The 15507-nt window shown below is 42.0% G+C and overlaps 1 protein-coding gene and 1 pseudogene across 1 annotated transcript in view; one reads left to right on the forward strand and one right to left on the reverse strand.

Moving 5' to 3' along the window:
* Positions 1-7386: 7386 nt before the first annotated feature.
* Positions 7387-7464, reverse strand: LOC130022740 (uncharacterized; annotated as a pseudogene).
* A 517-nt stretch (positions 7465-7981) lies between these two features.
* Positions 7982-15507, forward strand: part of CDH17 (cadherin 17) — a 51055-nt gene continuing 43529 nt past the window's right edge. The window contains exon 1 of the mRNA XM_056112532.1: positions 7982-8029. Within this exon, the coding sequence (XP_055968507.1) occupies positions 7982-8029 (48 nt within the window). The remainder of the gene's footprint in view (positions 8030-15507) is intronic.

Genomic DNA, 15507 nt, shown 5'->3' on the forward strand with positions numbered 1-15507 from the left:
AAGCTCATAAAAACAGTAGCCTTTTTTTGGTTTCAGTTGTAACTAAATCCATATTTCCCTTACAATCCTGTCCATCTTAGAAGTCAGTTCTGATTTGTTACTCTCACTGTCACTGTCACCCTGTTGTTCATCGATTTACTCTAATGGGCACCAGTAACGTCTCCATTCATCCCAGCCTTGAGATTCGAGCAGCCTCTCCTTACTCGTCTTTCCCAACGCTGCCATATTGGAGGCTCTTTCAGGGTCAGGGGAATGAGACCTGTCATTGTTACTATTTTTGGCATATCGAATATGCCACGGGGGAGCTTTCCAGGTGGGGGACTATATGGGATGCTGGGGATTGAACCCAGGTCTGCAGCACTCAAGGCAAGTGCTTAACCCACTGTGCTTTTGCTCCGGCCTCTGTGGCTTGGCTTTTAAATTTTAGTGTCTACACTCAGTAAGGTGACATATAATTTAGATGACCTTACACTAAACTTCTAACATCAGGACGTGTAATTTTGCTATTCTGCAAAACTGCTAATCTGTACGCTTTATAATATACCAAGAAATGTAGTATACCTAAAAGAGACACTGCAAAAAATAAGTTTGCTTTTATGAGAAATAGTTTTACCCTTTTACCCTTCTTTTTTGTTTCAGCTTTGGGCCACACCCAGTGGTGTCCAGGGTTTAGTTCTGGCTCTACACTCAGGAAGTGCTTCTGGCAGGGTTTGTGGGACCATATGGGACGCCTGATATGGAACCTAGGGTGGCTCATGCAAGATTAACACCTATCTGCCGTGGCACCCTTCTGACCCACTCTCTCCCCCTCTGTAGACAGGAAAGACCCTAGTGATGCTCTGCTAGCCATGGGGGGGGGGAAGATAAATCCCCCCCCCCCACAGGCTGCTCTCCAAGGGTTTCTGAGGTGTCAGTGCTTACCCAGGGAATGCAACACTGATGTCCTTCCGGCTAACCTGCTGAAGGTGTCAGGGAAATACCATGATCAACTAGCCCTGTGTGTGCCCTGGGGAGTCCCCCCAACCCCCTGGCCTTCTCTGAAAGATTCTTCCATTTGGTGTCATGTCCTCTTTCCTCCATTCTGGGAAGGGTAATTAGAACAGTGCCAGCCAGGAACGTGGGTGAGCTTAAGTCCCAACATACTTTCAAACAAGTCATTATAATTTTCTTTTATAACAATAAGTATGCTCATACCTACTTAAATACCCCATATAAATATAAAATAGGTCCTCTAGGGGAACTATCTGTATTTCCCTGGGCCCCTTTATCTGACCATGAGTCAGTTAATAACCAATGATCAGCCTATTGTAAAGTGCATAAATGCAGGATTTTCACATCTCGAAAGAACAGCATATCTGTATTGCAAAGTTTTGAGTGAAAAGTGTGTGTGTGTGTGTGTGTGTGTGTGTGTGTGTGTGTGTGTATAAAGGGGATCTATCCCTCCTTTGCTTCCCTCCCTCTGTCTCTCCTAATCAGTCTGAAGTAGGAGGCAGCAACTTATATTTCATCACTGCTGATTTGTCACTAAGTTCTTCAAGGTCATTTTAATCGGGTCCCTAGTTTGTCAAGACTACAAATTGGCGAGATCCTCCAGTGATTTCTAAACCTTAAATCATGTAATTTGTGCCAGAAATGTGTGAGTGCACACAAAACAATGGGCATGATTGGTCAGAAGTTGATGACAGATGGTGGGAGTGAGCTTTTAAATTGGGCTTCTCAGATCTAGCCTTGCTTGATAATGTATGCTTCTCTTAGCAATACTCAATGTGGAAGGGGAATACATGACACAGAATATTTGGCTCTATTTGATTATGAATTAAATTATGAATTACAACGTATGAATCCTAACCACATCTTTTCCTACCCACATCGCCTATAATTTTTAAAACAAAATTTACAGTCCTCTCCTGCTATTTGAAAATGCATGCTTCAACGTTATTATAGGGTGAATTATTTTCATTAAAATCCCTTTGCGTTCTTAAAAAACAAAATGAATGATATATGACATAGTCTCTTTAAAATTTGCTCATCGTTTGATCTTTCATGTTGTGACAACTAAATCTTGAGTGTTGAATGACTCTGCTCTGTAAATCTGGGCCTGAGGTATTCCCTGCCTCTGCTCACATTAGTGGGGGAATAATACAAGGACCCAGACATGTCTGTAGGCCTTTTGGAGAGCTCAGGAGACCCAGCCAAGCTTTATGGTTGCCCCTGTGATGCCAGCTGCCCTTCAGATGCGAGCACCGAGCACCAGAAAAGTCTGCCTCAGGCCACTCAGCCCTAGGACAAGAGTGTCTGCCTCAGTTGGACCCAGAGTTCATTGGTGTTCACTGGAGTTTATTGGTCTTTTAAGGTGGCCACACAAAGCACCACAGACAAGGTGGCTTAAACCACAGAAATGTATTGTTTCAAGGTTCTAAAAGCTGCAAGTCTAAATCAAGATGGAAGCAGGGTTGGAACCTTTGAAGATCATTAGAAGCTGTTTCAACCTCTTCTTGTTGGTTGGTAGACAGTGGTCTTCTCTCTTTGGCTCTTCATGTTGCCTTGCATTTATGTGTGTCCGAATTTAACCCACCAAAACAAAGTTTGGCTTGGGGAGTATGCTCTGTTGGCAAGCAGGGCTGACTCCTGGCTCTGTGCTCAGAGACCCCCGACAAGACTCAGGGGAAATACGGACACCAGTCACGTTGGATTGAACTGATTCTAAAACCTCATTTTAAGTTCATTGCTTCTGTGAAGACCTGCTCTCCAAACAAACTCACATTGTGGGGGCATGGGGGTTAAGATCTACATGTGAATTGTAGGGGGAGGGTCGTCACTATCTAATCCGTAACTTTTACCTTGATCAAAAAGTGGGAGACATTTTAGATGAAGGTAAGAAGGGAAATGACGAGAGATGATACCACAAAGAAATAGAGGTGCTCTTGGAAATTCAGTCTTCTTACCTCTGAACAAGATAACTCTGGTTGGCATTTAAAAAGGAAGAGCAGTCAGAGTTTGAGGAGGTTTTATGTATTTGAAAATTCATAATGTACTGGGTATCTTCTTATGCTTGTGTTTTCAGAGGGAGAGCAACATATAGGTAGGAGCAGAGGCATGAAAAATAGTCAGGTATGGTGGAACTTCTTTGACTTTCTGATTTTCCATCTTTCAGAGATAAACTTTGAGAGTATCTCCTTCTTAGACTTCTTCCCAGAGATCAGTAAGATAATGTACATAAAAATCTCAACATTGTATGTGGCAAATTGATCTCAGTACATGTTAGCTGTAAGTAGGTTGAACACGAACACAGATACTGGAAGGATTTTAGAACTTCCTAGGCTATGGTGAATTAGACAAGGCAACGACTCCCAGCTGAATGCAAGCAATGCTGATTCTGTCTTTATAAGTGGCCCATGCTTGGGCAAGTTGCAGTGACTCTTTAAAAAACTCCTTTGTTGCTACCCAAACCTTTGACCTGTGTTGCTAAGGATGTGCGTGGTCTCTCAGATAGTTGCCATAGAAACTGTCTGAGTTTATTCTTTGCTCCTGAGAGAAACCCTGAGAAATAGAAACATTTTCAAGCCGATGTTTGGATTAACTATTTCAGGTAATGAATTTGTCACTGAATTATCCGGAAATGTACTCCAAGCCCTTTTCATATAGTGTTGTGAAGACATCTACCAAGTGTGTGATTTTAGCCCCTTCTGTTGTAAACTATGGTTTCTTCTAAGTTCCTTAGAGCAAAGAGGAAGTAACAGGCAAAATTTGTTTGAGAGGATAAAGTCCCCTTCCGGCATAATCCTAGCATTTACATAGTTTGCATTGAATCATTCAGGTAAGCATTGTCTTGCTATTTAATTTGACCCTGAGCACGGAGCTGTGAGAACTGCTTCTTAAACGTCTCATAGGGGCCAAAATCTGGTGATGATGGAGAGACACAGGGTGACATTTGCAGTTCTTCCCAAGCAAATTTGGGTGAGAGAATAAATGATCTGTTTGAAATATTAGGGCTGGAGATACGCCACTGAAGTCAAGTGCGCACCTCAAGTACATGAAGCCAAGTTTCAATGTCTGGCACCACAAAAACAAACAAATTTCCTTGCCTAAATAAATAGAGGGTAGTAGGAAAGAAATATTAAGGCATCGAGTCCACAGTTCTCAGAAATCAGTGAGTATCATGATCCCTGTCTATGAGAATAGGGGTCCTTCAGGGGCAGAGGCACTAGGATATGCAAACTCCTCAGTTTAACGCTTGGGTTCTCGCTCAGAACAACAGTGTCATATCCTTGAGGAGTTCAGAGTAGAAAGAAATTTCTATTTCTCACTGGAAATAAAAGGAATTTCTTGTGAGGGATAAATTAAAAGAATAAGTGTATCACAACTTTTTATTGGGGGGGGTCAAACCCAGCGATGCTCAGGGGTTACTCCTGGCTCTGCACTCAGGAATTACTCCTGGCGGTGCTTGGGGGACCATATGGGATGCCAGGGATTGAACTGGGGTCGACTGCATGCAAGGCAAATGCCCTACATGCTGTACTATCGCTCCACTCCCAACTTTCCATTTTTTAGATTCTTTTGAAACAGCCCAAATGGTGGCTGTGTGGATTTCTGACTAAAATAGAGCATTTGTTTTATTTTTGCATTTTATTTTACTTTTCTGCTTTTCAACTTATATGACTTTGGAAGTGTAAAAGGACTTTACAAAATTAGTTCACGTAGAGAAAATTAGATAAAACCATTTCTTAACCTATTTACTAAGTACAAACCTGTTGATGCATTTAAAGGTAAAGCAAATCAAAACGTATTTCCTCAAAAACAGGAGAATTTTTCATGAAGAGAAACCCATATTTTGATATTCCAGGTCTTAGCAGTGTTTGTAGCACTTAATATAAGCTTTTGCATAACAGCAGATGCTTTCGGGACAAATGAACTGATGGTAAACATTAGGAAAAGCAATAGTGAGTTTGGGTAACTTCAATCCAATTTTAATAAGCAAGAATTGATTTGTCTTTGACTCTAGGCTCGGCCTTGGGCCAACTCGGGAGAACAGGCTTGGGGTACAAAGTCCAACCTTGTGGGTAACATTACTGGGTGTGGGATGGGAGTGGGCGATAAGGATGGAGGAGGACGTTGAGATGACCGTTGGAAAGTTCTCGAATGCTGAGAAGTTTGAAAAGTTCCCAAATGTGTCATTATTGTCTCTATCTTACCTATCCTTGAGCAAATATTGGTTGATAGTCCAGCACATTCATTTTACCACTTAAATAAAAAGCCCACAGTCGTGAACCAGGGAAAGACCTCAGTGGGTTGGATGCACACTTGGTGTGGGGGGGGGGGGGGTCCGAGTTTGATCCTGACACCTCCTACAGCCCTTGAGCACTTCCAGGAGTGATCTCTGAGAAGTGAACTCTTGAGCACCGCCAGATATAGGCCCCCAAAACAAAAACAAGAGTCGCAAAACAAAACCCAACATAATTGCATCCCAATTTATTCATTTATATCTATTTCACATTGTTTTTATGTTTCCAAATCATATAAACACCCTAAAGCAGTAGAAAAATGTCTCATTCACATTAAAATTTATGAGCCGATTCTCAAATGATGTTTACATGCATTGACCCAATTTAATTCTGTTGCAAAAGCTAATTTTTAATCATTCACAGGATTTATGAAGCCAATTGTCCCCATGGATTTCAGCTCCAGCTCTTCGTTTTTAAAAAATATCCACGGTGTCTTGAAACAAACATTTAAATTAAGGCAGTAATTTACCCATCTACATCTCTACCTTTATCTCTACTGAGAACTGCAGCCATCACAATTTCTAGGGAATAGGAAGGCATTGGGATAAAAAGTTGAAAAAGGTTTTGAACTTTGACAAATTTGTCTGGACATATAACTTTGGCAATGTCATTTCCCAGCTCTGCATCTTTCGGCAGATTTCTTGACTGAACCTTCATTTTGCCATAGATGAAATAAGAATCACAATCCCTACATTATCACATGATTCAGGAGAAATTCAAGAGCACACACTGATTGTTATGCCATTGTTACATGTTTTCTATTTAGGAAACTGAGGCCCAGAGAGATGGGTAGTATAGCACTGGCTGTGGTGGAGATGTTTCCACCGAGACCTGGGTTTCCAGCTCAGGTCCTGATTCAGAGTCCACTTCCCGTATCACGTTGTTTTTCTTTTCTTTGGGTTCCACCATAAATCTACCACAGAAGTAATTAAAGTGCTCATGTCTAGTTTTGTCTTCTGCAGCTTTTGTGAGACTAAAATGCAAAGTATTCTTATATTTTTAAAATTCAAATACGTCTTGCGTAAGGCATTTCAGATTTTCAAGGTCTAATTTTTTTTAAGGGTTTAGAATTTGAATAACCACTTTCATGTTGATTCTATTAGTAATGCATGTTCAATGCAGAGAAAGTTTTAAAAGAAAAGGATGCCAAAGTCATCCAAGCTCATTCATCGTCTCTAGAGATAATAAAATGATTGGAATCTTTGTGCAGAGAATTGGTTCCCTTTTTTTTTTTTGGTTGTTGTTTTATTTGTTTGGTTTTAGTAGTGCAAAATTATGATAGACAATAACTTTGCTATACTACTTGTAGAAATGGATCTAACATCACGGGCACATCTTTCTAACTGATCTTAGGTGTGGGGATGTTGGTCACAGCAACTGGACTCAGGTCATATTCTTGGCTCTGTGCTCAGTGAACACTCCTGGAGGTGCTCTGGGGATTGTATGCAGTGACAAGGCTTGGACTGGAGTTGGCTGCTTGCAAGGCAAGCACTGCATCCTCTTAGTATCTCTCCAACCCTTCCTAACTGATTTTAAGACTATTGTAATTTTGTGAAATGGGAAGCCAGGAGAGGAAAGGAAGAATCAAATTGAACAAAAGAGAATAAGCACAGTTTAGATTCTTATTCAATTGCCTTTGGAGTAAGAATGTGCATATATTTTTCCAACTGTACTTGCATATGTAATTTAGGAGAACCTGAGGTGGCCTGTGAGGTCTTTAAATAAAGTCTTGTAAAAACTTTATTAGATTTTTTTTTTCTGCTGGAGGAATATCATACAAATGAAGAGCTGATTTTAAAAACCACAAAAAGTCCAAGATCTAGCTATTTTGGCATTTGTTAAAAGATGTTTTCCTCATTCATAGGATGAGGAAAAAATTTACTCCTTTTTTAAAAAATTTTTATTAGTGAAACACAGTGAGGTACAGACTTACAAATTTTTGTGCTCTACATGATCAGAGCGGTGTTCGATTCCTCCGCCCCTCTCGGAGAGCCCGGCAAGCTACCGAGAGTATTCGATATGCCAGACACAGTAACAACAAAGTCTCCAATGGAGACGTTACTGGGCCCGCTCGAGCAAATCGACGATCAACGGGAGGGCCTTTACTTTACTTTTACTTTACATGATCAGAGAAACTTCTCTAGTAACATCCTATAGAAATGATCCCTGAAAGTATGGTCTTGGCAAAAGTTACTCTTACTGCTTATTGTTTTAACCCTTCAGTGAAGAAGATTATAGTAAAAGGAAGGAGTTAAAAAAACAGAACTATTGTGAGTGTCAGGGACACTAATGTGTGTACTGCTGTGGATGAAGCCTCGTGGAACTTCTGTAAGATTGAGCTGCTCTATCCAGAAGAGAAGCTGGCCTTCAAGGAACCCATTCTACTAGATTTATAACTGAATAGCTTCCAGTGACTCTTTAATTTTTTTTGGCTTTATTTTAGGCTATACCTGGTGATGCACAGGGGTTACTCCTGGCTCTGCACTCAGGAATTACTCCTGCCGGTGCTCAGGGGGCCTTATGGAATGCTGGGAATCGAGCCCAGGTCGGCGCATGCAAGGCAAATGCCATACCCGCTGTACTATTGCTCCAGCCCTTCTAGTGATTCTTTCTGGCAGGAAATGCCTACTTTTAACAATTTGGTGACTAATCACTTTATCTCTGCTTCCTTTTCAGGTGTTTGAAGAAAGATCAACACCATGTTTCCAGCCCCCCTGCACTGCCTGTGCCTCCTTACACTGTTTTTGGTAAGGGATGAAGACGCCTGTCATTTATTCTGGAATATTCTCAGCCTGTTTCACTCCGATTCAGGAAGAGAGTGGTTATTTATTATCACTTGCAGAAAGATATATCAAAATGAAACCACTGTGTGTAAAAGACACATGGTTTGCCCAGATGAATATTTTAGGTGAAATGATCACAAATCATAAGTTTATTCTTTAACTCACACGGCAGAGTATGGCAAACTCCCTGTGGCGTACCCAATATGCCAAATGGTGGGTCTCATTCTCCAAACCCTGAAAGAGCCTTGAATATGGCACTTTTTAAAATCTCAGGGCTAGGACGAAGGAGACGTTACTAGTTCCTGCTCCAGGCAATTAACAAACAACAGGATGATCATGATGGTGATTCTTGAACTAAGAGGAGGTCCTCTCCCCTTATCTCTTAAAAGTGAGGTTTAATCCTATCTGTGGGGCCCAGAAAGATAGTCCAGTTGGTAGGGCACTTGCCTTGCATATGACTGGCTTCGGTTCTCTCTGTGACACTCTATGCGATCCCTCTAGTACTTCCAGGAGTGGCCCCTGAGCATTGAGGCAGGAGTGATCACTGGGCACTGCTGGGTGTGGTCTCACAAAAATGGGGGAAAAAACCCCAAATATAGCTATTCAGGTTTGGCTCTTCCTATTGAACGGAAATTATATTAAATATGGAAAGGAAAATGTATTGATACATGTATGAGTCTCTGTCTCTTAAGTTTGACCCCCCAACCATAAAAAATGATCACCAAAATATCTAAAGAAAAGCGTTTTTCTCTACTTTCTAGGATTTACAGTTCTAGAGTAAAAGGTCTCTGGGCAGTTGTTGAATTAACCCTGTTGAGGGTCAGGCTTCTCAGAAAGCTAGTGTGTAGATCACCTTACCTACTCAAGGAGGACCGAAGGGCAGATGCTGTGCTTATAAGTTGCCAAGCAACTTGTTGTGTTATGCAACAAAGTTATCAGGAACTTATGCCTGAAATCTTAGTTCCTTCTCTCTGGGATTACCCTATAATATGTCCAAGTTAAAGTCTTAGAAGCCCCCTAGAGCCAACAGAATTTAAAACATTTACAGAATGAACCTACATTGTCAGAGGTCAGTGGTAAAGCCAGCCCTGGGTTCAAACTTGGGCAAATCCACTTACAAGTGGTGAGAACCTGGTTGAGTTACTCAAGGTTTGATCCTCAGTGTCCTGCCATATGGAACGGGTCTCCCCAGCCTTGTGGGTATTGGAAGAATGAAATGGAATAATGCATCTGCAAAGCTCTTGAATCAGTGTCTGACACAGTCTCACCACCCGATCGATATTAGCTCTTTTATCACTATAGCATTTCAAATGTGTAGTGAATATATCACATGAACCCTGAACTCCATAACAAAGAAACTGTATTTTAGTCACAATACTTTGCAACTTCAGCAGAGAGAGCACAGTGCCAGGTACAGAGTAGAAATTAAACACATGGTTATGGATTTATGAAAGGAATGGACCCTGAAGGAACAGATTCTAGTGCATCAAATATATATATATATTCAGGCCTGAGCGATAGCATAACAGGTAGGGCATTTGCCTTGCATGCGGCCAACTCACCCATCTCAGGTTCAAATCCTCCATCCCTCTCAGAGACTCCAGCAAGCTACTGAGAGTATCTTGCCCGCACGGCAAAGCCTGACAAGCTACTCGTGACATATTCGATATGCCAAACACAGTCACAAGTGTAACAATGGAGATGTTACTGGGCCTGCTTGAGCAAAATTGATAAACAACAGGAGGACAGTGACAGTGACAGTGATATATATTCAGACTAGATACCCTAATAAAAGCTGATGTATATATGTGTGTATATAATACATATATTCATATATGGATATATATTTATATATATGTATATTTATATTTCTGAAAAGGGTGAAAAAATAATTATTTCTCTTTACTCTCACCTTCTGGAATATGTACAAGAAGCTTCCTGAATCACCGGAGAGCCAGAGAATGTTTTTGAGGAAGGGGAAGTGCAGTGAGACAGGGCCCTTCTCTTCTCTGTCTCCACTTTTTAATCCCCAGTTTTCTCCAGTGAAGACTTGACATTTAGTAGGAACTACCTGCCTTCCACATAAGGCTTTGTTTAACAGAGAGAACAATTTAAAATGCTTGCCTGCCATTTATTCCTTACTGTGAGCGGCTTCCTGCTGGCTTCTGAGAACTGGCTTTCAGGGATGCTGAGGAATACGTCTGTGGGTATTTACCAGAAGGACCCTAAAGTGAGAACTACAATGCAATCCAGGGCTCGGGGAAAAGGGACTGAGGGCTGAGGCAGGAACAATCTCCTTATTTTAGAGTCTTTTTCTTTTAAATTCTGGGACTGTGATTTTTCTAGAAGGAAGGAGAATTTGGCTTAAATATTATATAATCAGTGAGAAAAACTTTCAGGAATGTTCGATGAGGTCAATTTTCAGGCAGGTGGATTCAGCGTTTGTGTCCTGTCTGCTGATCTGAGGGAAAGTGTCACAAGGTGATTCCAGTGGTGGGCTTGGGAGTCCCGTAGGGCTCACTCTCTGCTACGGCAGTACCAGTGGCTCAGGCACTGCTAGGGGACTTCTCAGAGATACTTTCCTGACATTGCTGAGGATCAGAAGAAATAATAGGCGGGTTGTCCTGTAACTGGCACACAAGAAACACTAAAGAATGCCAGTTACACCATCCTCTCTTCATTTCAACTCTTCCCCAAGATGGGGGGCTCTGTTCCATGTGACTCCTATCTGAAGGAGTTCTTGTTCCCTCTTATACTGTCCTTTCCAGTTCTGACCAACTGGGCCGTGACTCAGAAAGCCTTCATGACTCAGAGCATGCACAGGCATTTTGAAATCTTTATTGCCCAAATAATCAAGTTAATGGGAAGGGAGAGAGATTCGTTGGCCTTGATAGAACTTTGAACCTTGCAACAGAGAAGAATCCTCCTTCCTGATAGGTGAGCCAGCTATTTCCAGAGAGGGAAAGTACATGATGGTTCATGAAATTTGCATGACTCATATAGTTTTTCCATGCCTGCCTTCACTGCGTGATCAACTGGAGGGCTGATTGCTTGCTGAGGTGAGCAGAAAACTGATGTCAGCAGCTGACAACTAAGTCCTGGAAGAAGCAGTATCCTGGTCTTGAACCAACCACAGCAACACGTGGACACCACACCCTACTCTGTCCTTTCCCGGGGACCTATAGAACTGGGAAAGATTTAGAAGTGGAGGGGATGAAGAGTTCCTTAGGAAAACTAACTTAGAAAGAGATGGCTAGAAGTCGCTATATAAAATAGTTTCAGTTAACAACAATTTTCCTTACAAGTAATAAGGAGTCTGACTTTTTTTCTTTTTTTTGGTTCATATTTTTTTATTTTTTATTTTTTAATTTAATTTGAATCACCGTGAGATAGTTACAAAACTTTCATGTTTGACTTTGGTCATACAACGATCAAACACCCAACCCTTCTCAGTGCACGTTTTCCACCACCAAAGTCCCTAGTATCCCTCCCGCCATCCTAACCCTTCCACTGCCTGTGTGGTAGACAACATCCACAATATTCTCTCTCTACTTTGATTACATTCAATATTTAGACACCAGTCCCAGTATTTTATTATTTGGAAGTTTCCCGCCACCACTCAAACCTATCAAAAAAGGCAAAGCTAGACAATTTAGTTTTGTATTGCTTGTTATGAATAGCATAAGATGTTGCTCCTGGAATTCTAAAATTTTAATAATTAGGGTCTGGAGAGATCTCTGCAGTGAGATGCTCAGTTCTGAGATTCTTTTGTGTGTCTCTGGATCAGGGCCATTAAGGGGCTTAAGTAGTAGCTGGAAGCAGTCGATAGGCATCAACTCAGAGTCCCTTTGGGGAGGGGGGAAGAGAGAGACAGGAGGAGTCTGACTTTATACATCTTCAATAAATAGGGATTTATTTTTTTCAGGTGATAGGAAGCCAAAGTATGTGGTCTAGACAACTGAGCAATTCTGTGGTATTTTCACAGACTTGATTTTCTCTCTTTGATTTACCATACTTTTATTTTTATTTATTTTTAATTACATTTCATTTTATAAAGTTGTTCACAAGAATTTATTACATCCAACATTCCAACACCAATCTCACCACCATTACACCTTCCCTCCACCATTATTTTGAATTTCCCCATCACCACCCAAGCCTGCCCCCCAAAAGTAAGAACTTGAAAAAAGTTGCCCCCTCACCTGGCATGGGGTGAGGACGCATCTCTGCAATGTGCCTCTCTGTTCCGAGATTTATTTATGAGACTGATTCATCATTTTTTTTTTTTTTTGCTGATTTGGCGCCTGTGCTTTCGTGATGGCACAGACGCAGACGTGCAGTCGCTGTGCAACTAGAACAGGTGCGAGAGAAGAACAAGACTGCCACGTCTTTCCTTCATGTGGGGAAGGGGATTGGGCCGTACTGGGTCATGTTCAGGGTTATTCTGGCTCTATGCTCAGGGATCCCTCCCAGAGGCATTCAGGGGATCATTTGTAACAGCGCAAAGATTGAACTGAGGTTGGCAGCATGCAAGCTAAAAGCCTTAATCCCTACACTATCTCTCTGGCCTCCCCTATCTGTAATTTTTCATCAAGAAAACAAAACTTTAGCCCAACCAGTCTTCTGCTTTTCTCCAGAAAGCTTCCTTTGCTGTTTCATGAACGCAAACTAGGTTACTTCATTACTTTCCTAGTTGCAAAGGAGGCTGGGGAAGAACCCGCTGGCCTTCGTAAAGGCAGAGAGGCTGCAGCTAATTTAAGGGTCTGTCGTAACTTTGAGAGAGACAGAACCAAATCCCACAATTCTCTTCACTCTCATATACTGCTACTATTTCCCACAATCAGTTTTAGTTTAGTCAAAATTTAATAAACCATGGCATGGAGTGTAGGATCTATTCCTTCATAACTTTCATAACCCCATACTTATTTTTCGGGATTATTCCCATTGTGCCCATGGCAAGACTGTTCTTGCCGTCCTTAGGAAACAAATTCACTTTTCCCAAGTTCTTACTTTTTGGGGTTTTGCCTATTTATCTTCAAAAAGCTATGAATGTCCTGAATCACATCTCTAATTCAATCCATCCTAACCCTGATTCCCATCACAAGAAGAAGACCTAAAGAGCCACCCTGAGAGAGGGGGCAGGAACAGGATACTGGATCCCTGGGCCAGAGAGAGTCCCTCTAGGACTGGCTTTAAGCTTAACCCTCCTCCCTTCATGCCAAACCTCTGCTTCATGTTTCTGTGTAGAGGTCAGTCCTGATAGGAGATGAAGGAACGTCAGGGCTGCCTTTAGGCTCCCAGTGTCCCCACTTGGATTGAAGTGGGACTTGTAGTCCCTTTGTATTGTCTTTCCTGTCAGGTATAACTTTGGCCAGTTTTTGCTTTGGCCAGTTTTTGCTCCACTTGGTGGAAGGTGACTCAGAAAGATGGTTTCAGGAATTTCCATGTAAACACTGCTTCCTTCCATTAGCTGAGCAAATCACTGAATCTCTCCGTCTTTCAATCTCATCTCCTGTAAGATGGATCTAACTGTAGCAATATTTACCCCTACAGGCTTATTGTCAGCGTGACTATGCTTAGGACAGGGCTTGGCATATGTGAGTTTAGTAAGTGGAAGCTCTTCTTATCGCTCCGGCTCTGCCCAGAGCTTCCAGCCCGGACTGGATAACTGTAGAGGTACTTACCTGCCTTTGGATTTGAAAACTGACACGGGGTTTCTGCTTAAAGTAAACATTTCTCCCTTTCATTTTTTCCCAAATTGCTTATTGAATGTTAGTCAGCTTTTATTTATTTGTTTATTTATTTATTTGGGCAGGAGGGATAGCATAGCGTAGGGCTTTTGCCTTGCACATGGCCAACCTGGGTTCAATTCCTCCACCCCTCTCGGAGAGCCCAGCAAGCTACCGAGAGTATCCCGACCACACAGCAGAGCCTGTCAAGCTGCCCGTGACATATTCGATATGCCAAAAACCATAACAACAAATCTCACAATGGAGATGATACTGGTGCCCACTCGAGCAAATCAATGAACAATGGGAGGACACTGCTACCGCGCTTATCTATTTGCCTGGCTCTGTGCTTGGGAGTTAGCCTGGCAGTGCTGAGGGGACCAGGTGTCTAACTCAGGCCTCCTGTGTTCGTTTTGCATACACTCAACCATATTACCATTTATCTGGCCCAACCTTTATTTCTGGGACCAGAGAGATAACACAGCAGGATTACACATGGTTGACCTGGGTCCAATTCCTGGCACCGCATATGGTCCCCTAAACCCAACCAGGAGTGATCCTGAGCACCAAACCACAGATAGGTGCTGCCAGCTGAAAATAAATAAATGAGTTAAATTTAGAATAAATAAAACTGTGATCTTTTTTCTAAAAAATTATGTTTAAATTGATATGAAAATTTGGTGGAATTTGCACGTATGTGATTAGTTAGCACTGTACCAAAACACATTCACAGGCTTTTTTTTGGCTGTTGTTCTTCATAAATTCACTTGTTCTTCAGGTTGACTGTGAACTTCCTGCCATAAATGTACTATATTATAATCTTACAGGAATGGGGAGAGGTGTAAAGCTGGTATAAAATAATGTAGGATTTAGAGGGCAGAGTAGCAGCGTGGGGAAATCCTGAGCTTTCCTTCAGCTCAAACCAAGTGCCCGCTATGTCAACCACTTATGGTCCATATTCCAGCAAGATGTTTGATTTGCTGAGTCTCATTTGTACCATACATGGCCCAGGTTGGCCATGTGCAAGCCACTAGCATCCGTGCAAAGGATTGCTCGGATGGTCCCATGAGAAAGGTAATGCAATACTCTCAGTGAGCCATCCTGACGTGATGAGAATCCTTTCTAAAAGTAGAGCCCTTTGTGCTTGTTTTGACTAGATTTCAAATGGTCTTACGTCAAGTTAAAATCTTGTGTTTTGGGGCCAGGAGGACTGTCTATGGTAGGAAGTTTTCCACAAGTGTTTGTAGGGCAAAGGACAGTTAGGATAGAGAAGCAATCAGTATGAAAATAATTGTTAGAAATGATCACTCTAGGGCCTGGAGCAATAGCACAGTGGGTAGGGCAGACAACCCGGGATCGATTCCCAGCATCCCATATGGTTACCCGAGCACTGCCAGCAGTAATTCCTGGGTGCAGAGCCAGGAGTAACCCCTGTGCATTGCTGAGTGTGACCCGATCACAATCACGATCACAACCATCCTGTTATTCGTCGATTGCCTCGAGCAGGCCCCAGTAACCTCTCCTTTTCCTAGCCCTGAGATTTTTAAAAAAGTGCCATATTCAAGGTTCTTTCAGGCTTAGGAAAATGAGACCCATCATTGTTACTGGTATTTGGCATGTTGGATATGCCACGGGGAGTTTGCCAGACTCTGCCATGTGGGCAAGTTACATTCGGTAGCCTGCCAGGTTGTCCAAAGTAGGAATGAGATAATA

The sequence above is a fragment of the Sorex fumeus genome, unplaced genomic scaffold, assembly GCF_029834395.1.
Source record: "Sorex fumeus unplaced genomic scaffold, SorFum_2.1 ptg000002l, whole genome shotgun sequence".
NCBI lineage: Eukaryota > Metazoa > Chordata > Mammalia > Eulipotyphla > Soricidae > Sorex > Sorex fumeus.